The sequence below is a fragment of the Hordeum vulgare genome, chromosome 7H, assembly GCF_904849725.1.
Source record: "Hordeum vulgare subsp. vulgare chromosome 7H, MorexV3_pseudomolecules_assembly, whole genome shotgun sequence".
Lineage (NCBI taxonomy): Eukaryota > Viridiplantae > Streptophyta > Magnoliopsida > Poales > Poaceae > Hordeum > Hordeum vulgare.
In genome coordinates, this window is record NC_058524.1 from 623,481,834 (window position 1) to 623,502,852 (window position 21,019).

General features: G+C 41.3%; 2 protein-coding genes across 2 annotated transcripts; one reads left to right on the top strand and one right to left on the bottom strand.

Annotated features, from left to right (window-relative positions):
• The first annotated feature begins 377 nt into the window (after positions 1–377).
• Positions 378–7,975, top strand: LOC123413468 (disease resistance protein PIK6-NP-like). The gene is made up of 4 exons (XM_045106406.1): positions 378–1,555; positions 2,030–2,677; positions 4,809–5,519; positions 5,902–7,975. Exons 1-4 carry the CDS (start codon positions 452–454, stop codon positions 7,744–7,746), a joined length of 4,308 nt encoding a protein of 1,435 aa, XP_044962341.1. The 5' UTR covers positions 378–451; the 3' UTR covers positions 7,747–7,975.
• Positions 7,976–16,867: 8,892 nt separating this feature from the next.
• Positions 16,868–19,570, bottom strand: LOC123411357 (coiled-coil domain-containing protein 12). The gene is made up of 5 exons (XM_045104287.1): positions 19,319–19,570; positions 18,355–18,486; positions 17,620–17,752; positions 17,418–17,532; positions 16,868–17,151 (listed from the first exon to the last, which is right to left on the bottom strand). The coding sequence occupies exons 1-5, from the start codon at positions 19,432–19,434 to the stop codon at positions 17,093–17,095; spliced, it is 555 nt and encodes a 184-aa protein (XP_044960222.1). The 5' UTR covers positions 19,435–19,570; the 3' UTR covers positions 16,868–17,092.
• Positions 19,571–21,019: the final 1,449 nt, after the last annotated feature.

Genomic DNA, 21,019 nt, shown 5'->3' on the forward strand with positions numbered 1-21,019 from the left:
TGTGTTGTTCAGAAATTACTAATTAGCTGTTTCAATGGATTAATTAGATACTTGGCAAGGACTTACGTGAAGGTTCGTCATGAAAAAATTAAACTAAAGCCACGACACTTATTATGGATCGGAGAGAGTAGTCCCCCCACCCCCCCTCTTTTTTTGCACAAGTTTGCTTGAAATGATGCAATAGCTGTTACAATGTTACATGCAAATGATTTTGAATATAATTCAAAACACCGGGCCAAGAATATGGTCCCCCATGCGCGGGGTACGGATCTTGCCGGCCAAGTGGCGGTATCTCCTGTTTAAAAATGTCTAATTAGTTGTGCAAGCTGTGCCCTTCACGATTATTGGCATCTCTCTCCTAGCGATTAGTTAAAACACAACTACACACAAGCACTAGCTCGATCGCACACACACACAGAGAGAGAGAGAGAGTAATAGGTGAGAGTTAGCCATGGCCGATCTTGTGATTGGCTTGTCCAAGACGGTGGTGGAGGGGGCGCTGAACAAGGTCCAGTCGGCTATCGAGGAGGATGCCAAGCTCCGGCAGAAGGCGCAGCGTGACCTTGTGTCCATCACTCTCGAGTTCGAGATGATGCAGTCCTTCCTGGACGTCGCCAAGGAGGAGAGCATCGCAAACAGTATGGTGAAGACCTGGGTGAAGCACGTCCGGGAGCTGGCCTACGATGTTGAAGACTGCGTCGAGTTCGTCGTCCACCTCGACAACACGCCGGAGTGGTGGCGGCGATTGCTGCCTTCGTGCGTGGCGCCGCCACTGCCACTGGATCAGGCCGTTGTGGAGTTGGAGGAGCTCAAGCGCAGGGTGGAAGACGTCAACAACTGTTACCGGCGCTACAGCAACATCAACGAGTCTGTCGTGATGCTGCAACATCCAGCGTCTGCCGCCGGCATCGTCGACACAACTGCAGCCAAGATGATCGCTGAGGCAAGGGACGCTGCCAAGAGGAGGCGGGGCCTATGTGACCTTACCAAGTTGGTCATGAATGAAGACAGTGACTGTGGCGGTGACCTCCAAGTGATTGCCGTGTGGGGGACAGGCGGTGATCTTGGGAGAATAGCATCTGTCATCTGGAAGGCCTACAACGAACAGCAAATTTACACTAGATTCACCTGTCGGGCTTGGGTGAAGCTGAAGCATCCCTTCAACCCCGCGGAGCTGGTCAAGTCCTTGACTGCTGACTTCTATGCAACCTCCCATGGCTTGCACTCAAGCCAGCGGGAAATTCAGTACCAAGAACCACAAGGGGAAGAAGTCGTCGTGGCTTCAGATGTGCTGCTGAGCATGAAGGGCGACCACATCCAGGAGTTCTTGAAGCAAATCAACAACAAGAGGTACCTTATCGTCTTGGAAGACCTGTCCAGCATGGCAGAATGGCGCGCCATTAGGACGTTTTTTCCCAACAAGAAGAATGGCAGTTGCATCATCGTGTCCATGCAGCAATTTGTGATAGCAAGCTTGTGCGTCGGACGTCCTTACCAACTCTTGGAGTTAGAACAGTTCTCGGCCGCCCACTCCGTTTATGCCTTCATTAAGAAGGTAATTAAGCCCTAACATATCATAAATTCCGCAAGGAAGTTGCTGTATTAAGGTCTACTACTTCCTCTATCTCACTATGTAAGACGTTTTTTTTTACTCTAGTGTAGCGTAAAAAACGCCTTATATTATGGGACGGAGGGAGTAGGTTCCAGCACCGGTTTCTAAATATAAATAATTTAAAGATTTCATGTATATAGATATAATTTAAATTGTAAATTTACTTTTTTTGTTTCATATGTAATCCATAGTATAATCTTTAAAAATACAAATATTTCGGATCGGAGGAACTACACTTTACTTTTACCTTCCTGCTCTCACATCCCGAAGGGGCGTGTTTTAATCTTCACCGCTGATTTGATTTAATTAGAGTGGGTGTACTAAATCAGATGCAATACTTACCTAATTATATATCCCACCCTGCTCATTTTTCTAGCTCAATTTTACGTACCAACGGGCGTCTCTTTTTATTTTCAGGGATCTCAGTTTGAAGGAGATAAAGGTGACAAGACCGGTGATAAAAGGAAAGCAGCTGAAGACTGGATGATGCATCATCCCCTTGTTGGACGGGAGTCGGAAATGAATGAACTCCGTCAATATACAAAAACGGCGCGTTTCTATTCATTCCAAGTTATGTCCGTGTGGGGGTTACCTGGAGCTGGGAAGTCAACTCTCCTGAAAAACTTACTATGCGACACAATTCTTAAGGATTGCAGCCTACGTGAGAAAAATAAGCCTGGCCTATTTGACAAGTATGCCTGGGTGGGTGTTTCATATCCATTCGATTTGACGGACTTCTCTGAGAGTTTACTATTGAATTTTCACTCACAATCTCTTCAAGCCAACAAGGACAATGATATTGATACAGTGGGAAGCAAGAACCCCATTGTAGAGTGTCGTGGGATTCTGCAACAGGGTAGGTGCCTCGTCGTCATTGATGGTCTGCAGTCCACGGATGAATGGGACCCCATACAGGTTGAATTGGTAGCTGGATCATCTGATAACTGTATCATCGTCATTACAACAAAAAAAAGGGTCGCCAAATACTGCCAGGGAAAGAAGGGGCTAGAGTTTAACGTCAAAGATGTACAACCTGATCATACCTTTGTTCTCTTCAATAAGGAGGTTTGTTTGATTTTCTCACAAGAAAATTACTTTCCTCTGTTTCCATGGATTCATTCAATATAATTATTATTAGTTTCTCAGAATGCTTATAAAAGTTACAGTTTCCTAGATAATTAAGGAAAACCATATGAAACCTATTACGTATGACATACTAACTAGGCCTAGAGCACCGCCAGACCTCGTCAGTACAGGAATACTAATTCCCAGTACTCCCTCCGTCCGTGAATAAGTATACATGAAAGTTTTAATTCTTTTACCAATTTTATAAGAAATAGTAGTAACATATATGACATCAAATTGGTATATTATCAAAGTACATTCTGAAACGGATCTAGTGCCATAAATGCTATATTTTTCTCTAGAAAGTTGGTCAAAATTTTAAATTTTGACCTAAAACAAAAGCTAGATATACACTTATTCCCTGACCGAGGGACTACACAGCATGGGGAATTTTTTCATAGGGGGGAGGGGTGACCTAGGGTGATTCACCCACCTGAATATATATTACTCGGTGTGGCCATATGCCAGGAGAGTGGTCTAGTTTTAAGTGAAATTATATCAAAAACCAAAATAAATTGATCCAGTTTATGAGGGAAACTGCGCCAAAAATCATAAAAGTAACAATGAAAAAAAAGAAGCACGGAAAACACGGAACATCAAGCACATGGAAACAGCAAAACGCAAGAGACAACCTCGTAGACAACGCTCTAGGGTCCGCATAGTTATCAAAGGATATTTTAACTCCCATTCAGTACCCATGAATACCCTGTCAAGTTTCTCATATGTCGGTACAGGTCAGTTATTGGCCAAAGTAAATTGACGCACCGACATTCTGGTTTCCAAAAGATTCAAACTGTTAATCACAACACTGAACACAATATGCATGTGACTGTCAAAGCTATCATTGTTTTTCTCTTCCTAATATCTAAGGATATTAAAGTCCCCCTCAATAAGCATAGGATGAGGGTTATCCTTGCCCAAATTCACCAATTCCCTAAAGAAAGAAGATTCATGCTCATCTTGGGCAACTCCATAGAGCGCGACAAGGCTCCATGTAAAATTATAAACCCTGTTCCGTACGTGGAATTTGACGTAAAATTCACTAGTCGAAAAGGCCAACAAATCCATGGTTGTGGTTTGTAATTTAAGAAGGATTCCTCCTGATGTTCCACGTGCTGGTAGACTATGCCATGTGAAGTCAAAATCACCGGTTAGGTGATCAAGGACATGCCCACGGAAGTAACATTTACCAGTCTCGGAAAATTGCCACAAAATTGAGCCCGTGATCTCTCACACAATCACTGACGTGTTTATATTTAGTCAAGTCTAAAAAACATCAGTTGTTCCAAAACATGCCTCTCATGTGGAAACTCGGATCGGGATGGAAACCTTCACATTCTTGGGTTGTACGCTCATCTCCGTGTTTGACTCCAGGAAGTCACAACCGACTTCTAGGTCCCGCAACTCTGCGTGCGCCGGCTGCTGTGCACCAGTGTCACCAAACGCACACAAGTGTTGGTTCCCATCTTAGTTAGTGATATCAATGTGGTAGATGGCCATGATGGCGGCAGGGTGGAGCTCGTGGTCCATGTCGTGGTAGAACATTCGTCGGAGGTGACGTTGAGCACTTGCGAGCCGCTGCAGATGCCGAGGAACGGGATGTTGGAATCGAGGCAGTGGCGCGAAAGGAGCGTTCTCGATGGAGTCCTTCATGTGGTCCACGACAGCATTGGTCGGTTGGAGGCACCACACGGCCTCGTGTTGCTCCGGCGAGAGCGTGTCTTCTCCACCAGCGTCGGAGGGGTCAATATCCTCGTTCTTGCAGAGGAGCACGTTGTGAATGGACTACGAGTCGTGCATGCCGTGCACATGAGATGAACGGTCACCCGCATGTTGTGGATTTTTTTGGGGGTGGGGGGGGGGGGGGGGGGATAAATTGATTAGTAGGAGTACTATTTAGTTTGACCTTCTCGCTCTTACATTCAAAGGGGTATGTTTTAATCTTCACCGTTGATTTCATTAGTGTGGGTGTATTAAAGTAGATGCAATACTTACCTATTTATAGATCCCACCCTGCTTATTTTTCTATCTCAATCTTATTTTACTTACCGGCGGCAACTTTTATTATCAGGGATCTCAGTTTGAAGGAGATAAATGTCAGAAGACTGGTGATAAAAAGAAAGCAGCTAAAGACTGGATGATGCAGCATCCCTTTGCTGGACGAGAGTCGGAAATAAACGATAAAAAGAAAGCAGCTAAAAACTGGATGATGCAACATCACCTTGTTGGACGAGAGTCGGAAATAAATGATCTCGGTCAATATACAAAAATGGCACGTTTCCAGGTTATGTCCGTGTGGGGGATAGCTGGCGTTGGGAAATCAGCTCTCCTGAAAAACTTGCTATGCGACACAATTCTTAGCGACAGCAGCCTACGTGAGAAAAATGAACGCTGCATATTTGACAAGTATGCGTGGGTGGATGTATCCTATCCATTCAATTTGCGGGACTTCTCTCGGAGTATATTATTGAATTTTCGTTCAGAATCTCTTCAAGCCAACAAGGACAATGATATTGATACAATGGGAAGCAAGAACCCCATTGTAGAGTGTCGTGAGATTTTGGAACAGGGTAGGTGCCTGGTCGTAATTGACGGTCTGCAGTCCACGAAAGAATGGGACTTGATACAGGCTGAATTGGTATGTGGATATTCTACCAACGGTATCATCGTCATTACAACAGAAGCAAGCGTCGCCAAATATTGCGAGGGAAATAATGGAGAGCTTGTGTTTAATGTCAAAGGTCTACAAGCTGAAGATGCCTTTGCTCTCTTCGAAAAGGAGGTGTGTACGTTTTTCTCACAAGAAACTACTTTCTTCTGTTTAGCTGGACTCCATCTACCTATTCCAATACTATCAGTAGTTTGTAGGCACAAGGCACTGTTTCTGTTAGTAGGTTTTAAACACCTTTTAAAAGTAGTGTATTCTTCTATGTTTTTTCAACCTTTTGTTCTTTTCTTTTTCTAATTTTCTTCCACCATATTCACATTGTTTCCTGTCAATTTTCAATCAAGGATTTCACTGTTGTCTATGTTTTATTTCATCAGTTTTCTACCGATTAGATTCACAACTATGAGTGTCCATGCGTATGTCCTTAATTAGCATGTAATTTGTGTTTAGCATGCTAACGTTATATTAACTGATTATTAAATTGTTTGAACACCAGGTGTCTAGTAAAAATCAATCTACTCCCTTATTGACTGATGGGGATCCCGATGATATAGAGCTACGAGAACTTATTTCCAAATGTGGTGGACTTCCCCATGTAATAGTTGAGTTAGCTGGATTATTGGGTAACAAATCAGTGGGATGGAAGACTGCTGCCCGTTCTATAAATGATAAATTTATGCTTGATCTGGAGAATAATCGGGAGTTTGACAGTCTGCAAGGTCTATTTGGCTGGATACGTGGCTACTTCCGTACTTGTCCAGATTCCCTCAAGCCATGTATCTTCTACATTACCATTTTCCCTCGAAACAGTTCCATCCGAAGGAGGCGATTAATAAGACGGTGGATTGCAGAGGGTTACTGTAGGGACAGCCATGAAGAATCTGCAGAGGAGAATGGGGAGAAGCAGTTCTCTAGCCTGCTTAGTCTGAGCATAATCCAGCAAGCATCACAGAAGATACAGAGCAACACAAGGATGATTTCTGTCAATGGTTTCATTCGTGAGTACATCGTCTCCAAGCGAATGGAAGAGAACCTTGGCTTCGAACTAGGGGCTAGTTCTACGATGACCACCCAACGCACAGGGCGTCACCTTGTCATATTGGATAAATGGAAAAGAGACAGAATTGTGTTGGAGAGAATGGACTTCTCTCGGCTACGGTCACTGACCGTCTTTGGGGATTGGAAGTCATACCTCATCTCTCAAAGTATGGAGCATCTTCGGGTCCTTGATCTTGAGAATGCATCAGGACTGAAGGATGATGATGTCAACAAGATGGTGAGGGTGCTGCTTCGCCTCAAGTTCCTCTCACTGCGAGGGCAACGTGAGATCAGGAATCTACCAGCTTCATTGCATCATCTGAGGCAGCTCCAGACACTTGATGTGAGGGGCACCTCCATAACCACCCTGCCCAAGAAGATTACCAAGTTACAAAAGCTGCAGTACATTCGTGCTGGCACCATGGACTTCCAACAACCTATTTCATCCAGCAGATGCAGCAGCTGGCTCCCTGACTTCTGCAAATGCAATTTTTATCCTAGAGCCGGTGTTGGGGTGCCCATAGGGATTGGGAAAGTGACAGCATTGCACACGATTGGTGTTGTTGACCTCAATGCTTCAGGAACCACTGCCACCGTGGAAGACCTCAAGCAGCTCACACAGTTACGCAAGCTTGGAGTTTCTGGCATCAACAGGAAGAACAGCAAGCAGTTTTTCTCTGCAATCCAAGATCATGAAAATCTGGAATCCTTATCTCTGCGGCTCCAGAATGACAATAAAAATCAAGGTTGCTTGGCTGACATGATATCACTTCCTTGTAGAAAACTACGGAGCCTTAAGTTGTACGGAATTGATGCATTGCCAAACTGGGGGGGCGACAGGCTTAGGAAGCTCACCAAATTGGAGTTGGAGATGGCCTCTTTAACAGATGTCGGAATAAGGTACCTTGGTGATCTACCACAACTATGTATTCTTCGTGTCAAGCAGCTTGCAGATGGTCATCTCCGTTTCAGTGGGCTTGAGAATGGGAACGAGGATGAGTCCTACAAAATGGTTAAGGTCCTCGAGATTGCTTGCAGCTCAATCAAACTATCGGTGACTTTCGGGCCAAAAACGATGAAAGAACTTGAGCTGCTCAAGGTTGACTGCCCCAGTGCGTCATCATTGGAGTTTTCTGGCATAAAGAATCTAAAAAAGCTCAAGGAAATAATGCTAGTTGAAGGTCCCAATGACGAAACACAGAAGCAGCACCTTCAGAGCCAGCTTGCGGAGCACCCAAACAAAAACAATCCCTCTGCACCCAAACTGAAGCTGGAGGAACAACTTAGTTCGTCTTCGTCCTGAAGGGTCATTGATAATTGTCTCTATGTATTTCCATTTGTCTTTCTACAACAAGACCGAATCCACAGTCTTAATCTGTCCGTGTAATAAGGCATTTTACGTACTTGGGCTACATGTTTCTTTTTCTTCTTATTGGCTACATCTGTCGATCTTGTGTTAATTAATTTATTGTATCCTCAGTAGTAGTTTACAAGGGAAAAAGATTAATAATGTTTAGTCTAGTTTGGCGATAAAGGGGAACTTTATAATTACTAGTACAACTGTTTTCATTTTTCGTGGTCTCATCTTAGCTGTTTGATTTGCTTCAATTGTGTTGCCGCACATGTGCAGTCGAAGGCAAACTTTGAAATTTATGCGTGTTAGGAACTGAGTTAGTTCCAGTGAAATTAGTCAAATCTATCCAATGGAAAATGTCAAATTAAGCATGGCAAGTCCATGGCCAGCTAACTTTGGATAAGGAGACAAATTACGATTCTTTTAATTGCTAACCATCAGCAGAACTAAAAATTCTGGATATTGAATTGAACTGTGTTAAACATGGATCATGCATGTGCGCCTGCACATATTAAGGTTTGAGTTCAGCTGCGTCCTTTGTGCTATGCAAAATAGAGATTCGGAGCGCTACCGGTATCACTTTACTCCCTCCGGCGCCTCCTCCTTTTGATGCTCCACTGCTCAGTTCTTCGGCACGAGTAACAGTGTTTTGAATTTTGGCCGAATTTCGGCCATCTCAGCCTGGGGCGAGAAATATCAATCGAGCGAAAAGAATGATGTTCGGTCAAATTTGACAAATTTTGGTCAAATTTCAGTCAAATGTTGGTCAAATTTCAGCCTTTTTTTTAAATGAACAAAATTCAGCCATCTCAACCTGGGACGAGAAAAATACAAAACCGAAAACCAAAACACTGCAAGTAACTAATGTGAAGCACGTAAAAAGTGCTCAAAACAAACTGAACCAATCATCATCTACCACCGGTGCTTTCCGGAACAAAGATATTGTCTTAAAAGCACATCATAGAGAATAGCCACGAACCCGCGATGCTTTAACATCTAATAATGTAGTAATACATGTTCGACGAACGATGACCTTAATGTAGCAAATAATCCGTTACCCAAGCTATACATCTGAATTTAGAGAACCTGAATTATTTTCAGACAAATATTCAACCATTTGGATCATTGTGAAATCTGTTGAAATATATTGCCTGCCTCCCTCCATCAGTTCGGACTTTTGGATGAGTTGGCTGGAGCATGAATTCAAGACTCTGGCAACGCAGTATTAAAAATAAAAGATTCTGTGACCTACATCAATCCTACGTCAAAGAACTAAAATAGCCTAAAGGTGAGGAGGAGTATTGAAATATATTGTCTGCCTCCCTCCATTAGTTCGGACTTTTGGATGAGTTGGTTGCGGCATGAATTCAATAAAATCTACACCTAATGTGAACATTCACCTAGTGAGCTTCAACTTTATTTTGAATTTTGGTATGAAGGAGTAGTACACTAATAATAAGTAATTAAGAATAACATTCAGCCAATTTAAAAGCTAAAGATTGAAGAATCGAACTAGCCTAATCAATCCTTGAGGATAAAATGTGAAGAAATAAAAAGGGCGCTGCTTTGTCCATAAAGCTCCATGTATCATGTATGGACAAAACTAGATTCATCGCCCTGTTGAGCTACCGACTCTGTGCCAACGAGGAATCCGAATCCTTGAAAACGCAAGCAACTCAGGAAGGATGTCACCATGGATTAGAAAGTAGATTCATTGTTGTTGAGCAACCGGCCCTCCACCGGGTCTCCTCTTATCATAGAGGATGGCCCCATGGATTAGAATTCTATTAGGAATTTGCAAGAGTGAAAAAGTAAAATCAAGTAGCCAGCCAGCTAGAGCCGCTCATTTAAACACCCAGTCCTGTCAAGTTCACCGGTGAGTGCATCTGCAATCATCAGGCATTTTACTGCCCAGTGCATACCACGTATATACCACCAAGCAACCAACCTAGCTAGATTCACTTCTGCTTGAGCAAAGTACACTAGCTAGTCGAGAAGACATAACCATGGTTTTCACTTTCAATACGATTTCAATGAAATTCACTGAATTTAATTAATTTCAGTAGACACTAAAACATTACGTTTCGGTCAAAATATTTCAGCAATTTCAGTAATACACTGAAAATCAAAATAATTATTTTAAAATTTTAAAATTTTAATTAAATTCAAGTAAATATTTCGGCTCTTTGGCTGAAACGCAAACTGAAATCACTGAATTTTAGTGATTTCGGTTGGTGCTGAAATTTTGTCTAAACTGAAATTGAAAACCATGGATATAACTACCGCGGGCCCACAACAATAGCAAACGAGTGGGGCGGGATGGGCGGAGGAGAGGGTGGGGCGTACCGCTGGTCTGCGGTGGGTATGGTGGCGGCAACGCCCATCCCCTCGTCCGCCCGATCCGATATGGCTCCTCGCGCCGTGTTTCCTCTTTGGGGAGAATCCCTGCTCGATGCCCGTTAGCATCAAAATGACGACCTTTCGCTTAAGAGAACCACGAACGGGCCGACCCATTTGGAGCTAACGAATCCGGGCACACCAAAAAAGATAAAAAAGATAGACAGCTATTGCGATAGAGGGAGCTCGAAGTCCTGACCTCTTGCTAATGGATACCTCTTCCAAACCAATAAACCTGACAAGTTCTAGTACTAGATTTGCATCGCCCATCTTTAAGAAATAATTTGCATCGCCTGATCTAAAGTACTATGTAAAAATCCCTTTTTATTTATTCCAACATTTCTTGGGAAAAATTATGAAGAATTTCCCTTCAAAAAATTGAATAATGTTTGAGAATCGTGAACACATTAGGAAATTCGATCAAGCTTTTAAAAAGTGAACACTAAAATTGCAAATGAACAATTTTTAAACATATATTGAACAATTTTTAAATACACTGAGCATTTTGTGGTATACATTGAAAAAATATTTAAATACACATTGAACATTTTAGTGATGTACGCTGAACTATATTTGAATACGCGTTGGACATTTTATGAATATATGTTTAAGAAATTTACAATAAACAATTAACATTTTTGAAAATACCTTAAGCATTTTTTTAATATAGGGCGAACATTTTCTTAAAAGACATGAACATTTTTGTATATGAGCATGCACTAAATTGTGTATAATACGTGCTAAAAGAAATAATGGAAAAGAAAGGAAAATAAAAGTACAAACAAAAAAAGAAAGAAAAGGTAATGAAAGAAACAGGAAGAAGAAGAAAAGGCAGAGCGACCGTGGGCCAGCCCAAACTGGGCGTCGGGTGGCCAGGCTTCAGCGAAGCCACATCCTATTGACGCATGCGAACGTTTATGTCCAATTACCGATAGGTTGTGGTAAAGTTTATGTCTAATTTTGAGACAAGTTCGGATACCAACTCTTTGGAAACCAGAGTATTCTCCAAGAAGACTTGTGGTTCCGAGATGTAACGAGGCATATTTTGACGGTGAACTAACAATTGCTGTCTCTTCTAGCTTTTCAAACTTTTTTCTATAGTCAACATGCAACAAGAGAAGTGTGATGTTAAATTTTGGAATTTTGCATGGTTCCTTTGACGTTTGTTATACATTAAGTGAGCTTTTAAGCATTTAATGAGCACAAATTCAAATTTAAACTACAGGCTCATGGAGAAGATCAACAGAATTGCTTGAACAAACATATATGTGTCCTAGGGTGTCATGGCTCGGTCGTAAATATTGAAAATCAAGGTCTTAAAATTTCAAAAAAAATGCCCTAAAATATATGAAAGTTGACAAGATGTCATGATATGACACCAATAGATTATGGTTAATTGTTTTTCCAATTTGAGGTAAGTTTTGATACAACATTATTGAAAATCGTAGCATCTCGCAAGAAAACTCATGGTTCCAAGATGTAATGAGAGGTTTGACGACCAATCCACATATTTTTATCTAGTATTGATAAAGGGATGGTCCACCAGAATAACAAATTAACGACAAATTTTTTTGTGACTTTATAATTTCTAGCACTCTCTACATTTTGCTTCCATATTTCTTCTCTTAGGGTATTTTTAAGGCGAGCCAGCAAATCACACGCATCTGTCCGGACCGCGATGTCTGGACTGTGGGAGCCATCCAACATGGACATGTATCGGTTCGTGGGACGGTACAGACGCGGTTTCTCCCACAAACTGGAGACAAAAGTAGGGGAGGTTTGCGGGAGTCCAGACACGAGAAACATCGCTATCTGACACCCTTGGCCCACCCAAAAACCTTCTCGGACCCCACGACTCCATCTTCCTCATTTTCTCTCCTTCTTTCTCTATTGCCTTCACTGTCACTCCACCACCCAGGCCACCACGTGCGATGCCCCCAACTTAATCCGTACACTAATCATACACGTATATGTATACGATCAAGATTAGGGACTTATAGAAAGATATCAGAACACAACTCTAGACACAAATTAAAGTCATACAGGCTTCATATTACAAGCCAGGGGCATCGAGGGCTCCAATACATAAGCTTGAATACACACGAGTCAGCGGAAGCAAGCAATATCTGAGCACAGACATAAGTAAACAAGTTTTGCCTTAAGAAGGCTAGCAAAAACATAACATCGAATCGAAAAGGCAAGACCTCCTGCCTAGGAGCCTCCTAACTACTCAGCAGCCTCCACATAGTAGTAAGCTCCGTCGGGGGGATCAGCCATCTCCTGGGCTCCGTCATCTGGTCGCGGCAATCGCATCAAGAAGAAAAGGGGGAGGAAAGCAAATGTGAGTACTCATCCAAAGTACTCGCAAGACTGACATCGGAACTATGCTAAGTATGCATCAATATCAAAGGAATGGGGCTATATCTTTGGACTGACTGTAGAAATGTCAGAATAGAGGGAAGGCCTGGTCCTATCGAAAATTAGCATCTTTAGTATCTTGCAGCGCTAGAAGAGTGTAGATCAGTAACATATATGTAATAATTATGTGGCAGCAAATTTATTAAGTACGCCTAGAGATCCTTCCTCGACTCCCTGCGATAAAGCAATCTCGAAGCCAACATTTCAAGTTAAGTCACACTTCTAGTTTTATTAGATCGGGATACAACTCCAAGTCGTCCTGCTATAGTCGACACGGCTATTCGAATAGTTTAATCATCCCTCCAGACGTGCACCACATTTCCCAACACGCTTGATAACCTCTTGCCAGACACACTTTCCAGGGTCATGACCGGCCTCGGGACATCAACACGTCGTAGCCCTACCTAGGTTCAACAGTGAGACGAGCTCGTCGGACTAAATCTTATGCGCACAGGGGTCTTCGGCCCATCATCCTTTGCACTCCTGCACATTGTGTGGCGGCCAAGATCATTCCTGGCACCTCTCATACAAGATCAATGCTTACGCGAACTACTCGGGCGCATGCCGCTTCAATGCTGACGTCCAAAAAGCTTCAGCTGATACAACGATGCCGAGTGCCCATAACTGAACCTGTGTAAAGGTTACTACGTATAGGTCAATCGACCATCTCAGATCAAATACCCAACCATTAATGTTTTATAACTAAGATGAGGATCAATGATACACAATATGTGGTTCCGTCGCCCCGTCTTGAGGATGTGTGGCAAGGGCCAAGGATGACCAGTCACGCCTCGTCACAAAAACGCAGGAATCCACCTGCACCACACATCTCATCATGTTCCAGTAGTAAGGTGAAAGTAATTTTACTATCCAATTATCTTCATGGGCGACCATGACGGCCCCTAGCGGCGGTCATGGAGGATTGGAGGCCGACCGCCCCAGACACAGCGCGGAGTAGAAGTGGCGGGAGGCGACTAGGTCTAGGAACTTGCGACAGATACCATGTTGGAAAGAAGAGAGAGGGATTGATGCGGAATATGATGAATATTGTATTGAGCCTCATAGACGAATATATATATATATATTGGATACAAGACTTGAAGGGTAGAAAGCCTTTCCTAGAAATAAGGTAGAAATCGGATTACAAATCCCAAACTATCAAATACATATACATCAAATATATCTTTAACAAATATCATGTTGATTAGGTAATCCCGAGAATACACTAAACTAGCATGACCTTGAAGTAATCAATCAGTGAAGTCTCTTTGGGATTGTTAGGATTTCAGCAAGGTGCTAAACGACCAATGTGCCTATGTGTCTTTTGCATTTTTTGCTAGTACACATTGACTAGTTTATTTGTTACCGGAAGAATGCATACAACAAAGACAGCATGTACACACACCATGTATCGAACGGGCCTAGTATATACAAGATCGAGTCGTGTCTTTTTTATTTTGCGAGAGATCGAATCATGTCCTTTTTTTTTGCGAGAGATCGAGTCATGTCTTTTGTTTTTGCGAGAGATCGAGTCGTGTCCTTCTTGCTCTCGAGCAGAGGAAGCACACAGAAGTAAATCACCAAATTTAATTTATTTCATTCATGTACAACTGGTTCTTCAGTAACTCGTAAATCTTTTTCGTGCCGATAATGCAAATGTTATTGCTCATATTAAGAGAGAAGCACACAAGTAATTCATCAACTTTAATTCGTTGCATGTCGTTGCATGTACAATACTCGCAAATCTTTTCAGTGCAGCTAATGCAAATGTTATTCTCAAATAGAAGAGAGAAGTTGTCAAATTAATTGTACGGTTTAAAACACAACCCCCAATTTGATGAACAGATCAAAAAAGTAGAGGAGAATCGATTAACGGTTCAGGTCAGACCCTGTTGACTGGTGTTGGCGTGGATCGAAAAGCAGAGAGAAGTTGTCAAACTAATCATACGGTTTAAAACTTAACCCCAAACTTCAAAATCGGTCGACGTATATTCACACACCTAACTAACAATGCGGTGCAAACATCATTTCTCACTCGCTACTCCCATGCGTGTTCTAAGAGCGACACGGTGCTGTGTCTTGTGTGTGCACGCTCCTCTACTAGCCAACGGCATAAAAATATGTAGGACGCTAATAACACCCACACGTATGATGGAAGCAACATTCGTCCACACGTTTATAACACACAGATTGTAATCACGCTCACCGCATGCATGCATGTGGCAATCTTTTTGGATTTCCAATTTTTAAAATATTTTATCTTTTAAATGAAAAATCTGATTGATGATCTGTTTTCACCATTAAATCCATTGCGACGAGATCTTCGAAACTAGTTCTCATATCAATATGTTTCGACGACTTTTTTGGGATAAAAGTGGCCATGTCTATTGCACATGAATTGTCATGGTGTTTACATTGAAGTTGTCATGATATGTTTCAACAATCTTTTTTCTACCTTTAAAAGTAATTTTGACATATTATAAAACGAAGAATTAAGAAACTATACTTGCCATGAACCATAAACTAAAATTGCCATGGTGAATTATTTTTTAAACACAGTAAAGACGCAAGCGATTATACATACGCACATACACTCACATGATGAATTACTTAAATTTGTCATGATACATGCACTTAAATTTGCCATGGTTTATACAAAAAATAATTTCCATGATCAAAGTACTGGAATTGTCATGGTCAAAATACTAAAATTGCCATGATCTAGAAACTAAATTTGATTGCTAAAAATTGACATGATCCATGCATTAAATTTGTCATGGTTAATTAATAAAAATTAACATTGTCAATTAATAAAAATTACAGTAAAAAATAGTTGAAAATATAACGGTAGCTTTAAATCTAAAAGAAAAATAGATAGAACATGTCATGACAACTTTAGTGTAAACACTGTGGCAACTATTGTGTAAACATCATGGCAACTTTTGGCCAAATTTTTTTTATCGAAACATATTAATATGTGATCTAATTTTGAAGATCTCGTCGAGATGGATTTAATGATGAAAATTGATTTTTAATTGGATTTTTTTTTATTAGGAGATCAAATATTTTTATGTCAAAAATCAAAAGGATTTCCGCTGATGTTATATGTTTTTGGTGTGGCAAAATGCATGGTAATAAAGGCATTTAAGCCATGTTGCTTCGTGCCACATTTGTGGACGTTAACATTGATGAATATGTATGTACGTGCAGCGAACGGAGGCTGACGGGCAAGGCGGAAAAGTCGGTTGCTGTCTTGTAAGGGGTTCGGGTTCTCGCAAGTGAGAGACAGAGAGGAGCCACTCTTTTGCCTCGTCCCAGCCATCATTGACTACTGATGTGGTGCTGCCCAGTCAGTTTTAATTTGTTTTTCTTATCATGTTTCTTGTTTTCATTTTTTTGTTTTGTTTGTTTGTTATATTTTAAATATATATTACAAAAAAACTCTTCAAAAAACATTTGAAAAATGTTGAAGAAGTTTTTGAAAATGTTGAACAAGTATTTGAAAACATGTGATCATCTATATAGAAATGTTGAACAAGTATTTAAAATGTTGAACAAGTAAAAAAGGTGAACGAGTATTTGAAAAAATTTGATCATGTATATAAAAATGTTGAACAAGTATTTAAAATGTTGAACCACTATTTAAAAAAAAGGTGAACAAGTATTTGAAAAAATGTGATCATGTATATAAAAATGTTGAACATGTATTTAAAAATTGTTGAACAAGTATTTGGAAAGTGTTGAAAAGAAAACCCAAAAAGAAACAAAATGAACCAAGGAAGAAATGTTGATGATGTATTCAAAAAATGTTTAATCTTGTATTTGAAAATGTTCATCAAGCAGTTGAAAAATGTTGGAAAAACATGTATAGAAAAAATGCTGACAACATATTATAAAAATGATAAATTTGTATTGAAAAAGTGTTAAACTTTGTTTTAGAAAAATGTTTGACATATACCAAAAATGTAGAATGGAAACCAAAACTAACAAAGAAAACCAAAGAAATGAAAAACGAAAAACAAGGAGCAAAACCAAGAAAAAATAAAACAAAAAATAAAGGAGAAGCTTGTCAATAACAAGTGCTGTAGCTATTGTTGGTGATCTTATCTCAAATGTTGGTTTCTTCTTCTCAGCCCAAGCAACATTATTGCTTGAGCTTGATTCGCTTCATACTGAAACCACAACTTCGGAACTTACATATGTTAGGGACTGACTGAGACCCCAGAAAAATTCATCATCTGTAATGAGTCATGGCTAATTTGAATACTTGATTACTAAGCATAGGCAGAATTCAAAATTCTGCATACAGAATGGAAAATGTTATCCATGAATTATGCAAGCACACATCCAACATTCGCTACATTAGTTCACCTACAGTCATCAGCCCACACCGTGAAATACAGACACATCAAGGTTTGACTTCAGCTGCTTCTGTGCTGTGCTGCAAAGCAAAGATTTGGAGCTCCACCAGTACTACTCTTCACTCTTGAGCTGCATCGCTCCCCTCCTCCAGAGCCTCTTTCTCCTTTTGCTGCTCCACTGCTCAGGGGCAAAGTCGTTCGACGTGAGTAACAAGTCAATGCACAACAGGCAACTCAGTTGAAAACAACTGAATAATGAGTCATCATCTACTCCTCCGTTCCTAAATATACAAGTCCTTTTAGAGATTCCACTACGGACTACATACGGAGCAAAACGATCTACACTATAAAGTAGTATGTCTATACACATCCGTATGTAGTTTGTAGTGGAATCTCTAAAAGGACTTATATTTAGGAACAGAGGGAGTACCAATTAATACTCACATGCAATCTCCGCCAAAGATTTCTGGGTCCGCTTCTCCAGCTTGTCGATCCTCTTCTGCACGTCTCGTTTCAGGTCCCAGTTCGGGTTCTTTGGAGCGATGTTACCGAACGGGTTCTGCAGATAAATATGCTAGGTAAGTTTGCCCAATGAAAGATGTCACATAATGGTGAAGGTAGGATTCGATGGATCTGGAAATGTTACCTCGAGCTGCTTTGGCTCAGCGGCATCAGCAGCAATTGGATCTTCAAACTTGGGGAGAGACAACGGAGCCACCTTACCACCTCGAAGGCGCTCATCATGGGGAAGGTAGTTTCTGAACTTCAATGGTACCTCCCTGCATCAGAAAAAATGCATACTAGTGAACAATGATACACCCACAATTAAAGAGGAGTCAAGTATGCTATATGTCATCAATTAATCCCGTAAAAATTTCACACAACAGGGTCTGACTATTCAGCAAATTACCGTACACCATGGAAGAAAAGTTTGCATAAACTTGTAAACATTTCACACGATGGCCGGATTTTTCAACAAATTACTGTATACCACGGAAGAAAGGTTTGCATATACTTGCAAGCAATCAGGACAGCCAGCACTAACCATTTATGATTTATAACCAAGGATCCATTGAATGCTTAACAGAAGTTGGGAAATGCTATCTCAACGATCTGACAAGTAAACTAATTGTATATAATGTGACATTATACATGGCAAGGCATTGCTGTGTAAATAAAATCAATCAAGCTTTTACAAGAATGACAAGGCTAATGGAATGTAACAGCTAGAACGAATTCAGATTTTCACTCAGGCGCAAATGGAGATTTAACTAAAATAACATAAAGGGACTCGGCCAAATATTATACACAGAAGATATTTTTAAAATACAGAAGCCACTAAAAATGCTAGTACGTAAAAGTTGTCTGTCCAATTACTTACCCATTGTCTTCAGCCTCATCAGATTCCTTGGTGGGGCTAACGTTCTCCTTGGAAGCATCCTCAGGTGCATCCACAGGACCTGGTAATGCTGGCCCTGTCCCCTGTTCTTCTGCAGTCCCATGTTCACCATTCCTAGTGAAGCCCACGAACATAAAATTCAGCATAGATTCACCGACACGGACAATAATTTACATCTCCTAAGTTGATACACTGTTCTCATGGTTCAGTCCTCTGGCTAATACGTCCCGAGGAGGAGCACAATAACACTCTTGTTCAATTCAAACCCAGACATTGGTAGGAGAAGAATATCAGGCAGAGCTGCAAGAACCCACAATGAGATATATGGTGACTAGTTTTGCACTATTTGTCATGCATTTATATATGGTTTCATCATATATAACGCACGAAACAAAGACCTTACTCTGGCAACACAGAACTGAGACCTCACACTTACAGTACATTTAGAATTTGGACAACTGGACTTATTTTCATATTAAATGCTTGAGGATTCGGGTCCTTGTTACTCATGTCTATGCGCACAGTGAGTGGAGTGGACACACATGGCATCAACCCATCATATCAAATGCTGATGCTATTTAACTTAGACTTTGTGGATTTGGTATTAAGTACTGTAATAGGTAGCACGCGAACAATAATAAGCATAATAATCATCTGAACTGAAAGTTGAAGACCGACGAATCAGACCAACGCAACCAAAATCCAGAAGGGATCGTTGGAGCAAACTGAGTGCTCCTAGTGTGAGCATTCCCGGCTATGCTACGATGGGCTTCTCTCCAATCAGCTAGCGTATATACGAACCAACATACAAACGGATAAGCAGCTTCACTCCCACCGGAGCCAAATACACTACCAGGCCGAGAGGCGGAGCCGTCGCAGCTACTTACGGCACACGAATTTGAATTGGAGAAGGGACAAGGGAGGGAAGGGGAAGGGAAGAACGTACTGCTGGTCCGCGTCGGGGGCGGGGGAGGAGCCGTCGGGCGTGGAGAGGAGCTCCTTGGCGGCGCGGAGGGCCTTGAGGCGCTCTCGGCGGGCTGCGGCGTCCTCCTCGGCGCCCATCCCGGCCTGGCTCCGGCGACGGCGACGGGGAAGCGGGCTAGGGTTTCGGGGATCTCGTTTTTTTTTCTCTCTCCTTTCTTCTTCTCTGCTCGGCTCGCCGCGTGGTTGGAGTTGGACTCGCTTCGGGAAGAAGAAGACGACGACGTGGGCCGTGGGCGTGCGCGTTGGGCTTCACTGCTTCGGATGTCTCGCTGTGCGGGCTGGGCTGTATTCTGCACCCGTCCCGGGCGACCGGCCCATCAGTGGCAGTGGAAAACAAATTCAACTCTCAATTCTTCATTCAACAAAACATAATACTTTCTTAAAGAACTAATCTAATTATCCCCAACAACAAATATTTAGGAACAGAGGAGTAATAAATACAAAAACTGTACTTGTTTCAAACTACCGCTGACAGCAGATTTGAATGTCCTTCAGTAGCAATAAGGGTGAATTCAAGCCCGCTCGAATTGAACATGGTTTCACCGTTGCTGAACGCAAACACATAAATTGATTTTCTCTTGCTTTGTCCGTCTAGATACTGAATGGGGTAACACGGTTGAAAGTCTTGGTCCTTCCGTTCAAACGAGACACACATATTTATGAAATGCATGAAATCTTATAATGTGATTTTTTTTTAATTTTATGTAACATTTTTGAATTAAAAGAATAGTTTTGGCATTGTATCAATTATTTGTTTAATGTAATTTATATTTTCTTGAAATGCATGATAATATTTTTAAATGTCACGACTTTTTTTAATGCTAACAACATTTAAAAACTATGATGATTTTCTACACGGTGTTAACATTTTCCAAATTGTTTTTTTACTTATAAAAAGTAAATTTTAAGTTTTGGTTAGGTTTTTTGAAATATTGAGAAAACAATAAAAAAAAGGTGAAAATGTAGGAAAAAATTAACAAACCTGTAGGAGCTACTTGGACCGGTCCATTAATAAAGCCGTCCCCTCAGTTCCGAGCACCCGACATCTGTCCCTGAGCTGGTTGCGAGCCACCAAACCACGACTACGATAGGGCAACCAATTGTTATTTTTGTGAAGATGGATCGGGGAACTGTTGCAAATAGGCCCAGGGTAGGGGAGGACCCTGGTATGCATAGTCGAAGTTGAACTGAGGAGTGAGGGTAGGGGGACCTAGCACCACCGGTGATGGTGGATCCTGTTGCCACTAACATTTAGAGCCCTCCTGTGACATCTTGACTTGATAGGAATGATGGACTATCCATATCAAAAACTTATTTCTTCTTTTTGTCGTGAGCGCATCCATAAGGATCCTCAAAGTTAAGAAAGACTAGTACCGGTCTATGGGGTATATCTAGTTCCCGTCATGCGCAACGACCTAGAACCAATGATTGTGTCTAGACATTACATCTCACCTTTGTTACCCCTGATCTCCCCTCGCCCACAACCTCCCTAGCTTTAGCCATCTATCAGCATGGCACAACAACGACGACGGCGGTTGAGAAGACAAATCTCTTTCACTATAATGTCTACATTTTGTACTATATATGTTCCAAGTTTGATCTAATATGTCTAGTAAAATTGCGTGTCTTTATTGTTCTAGACATCTAGATTTATAAAATAATG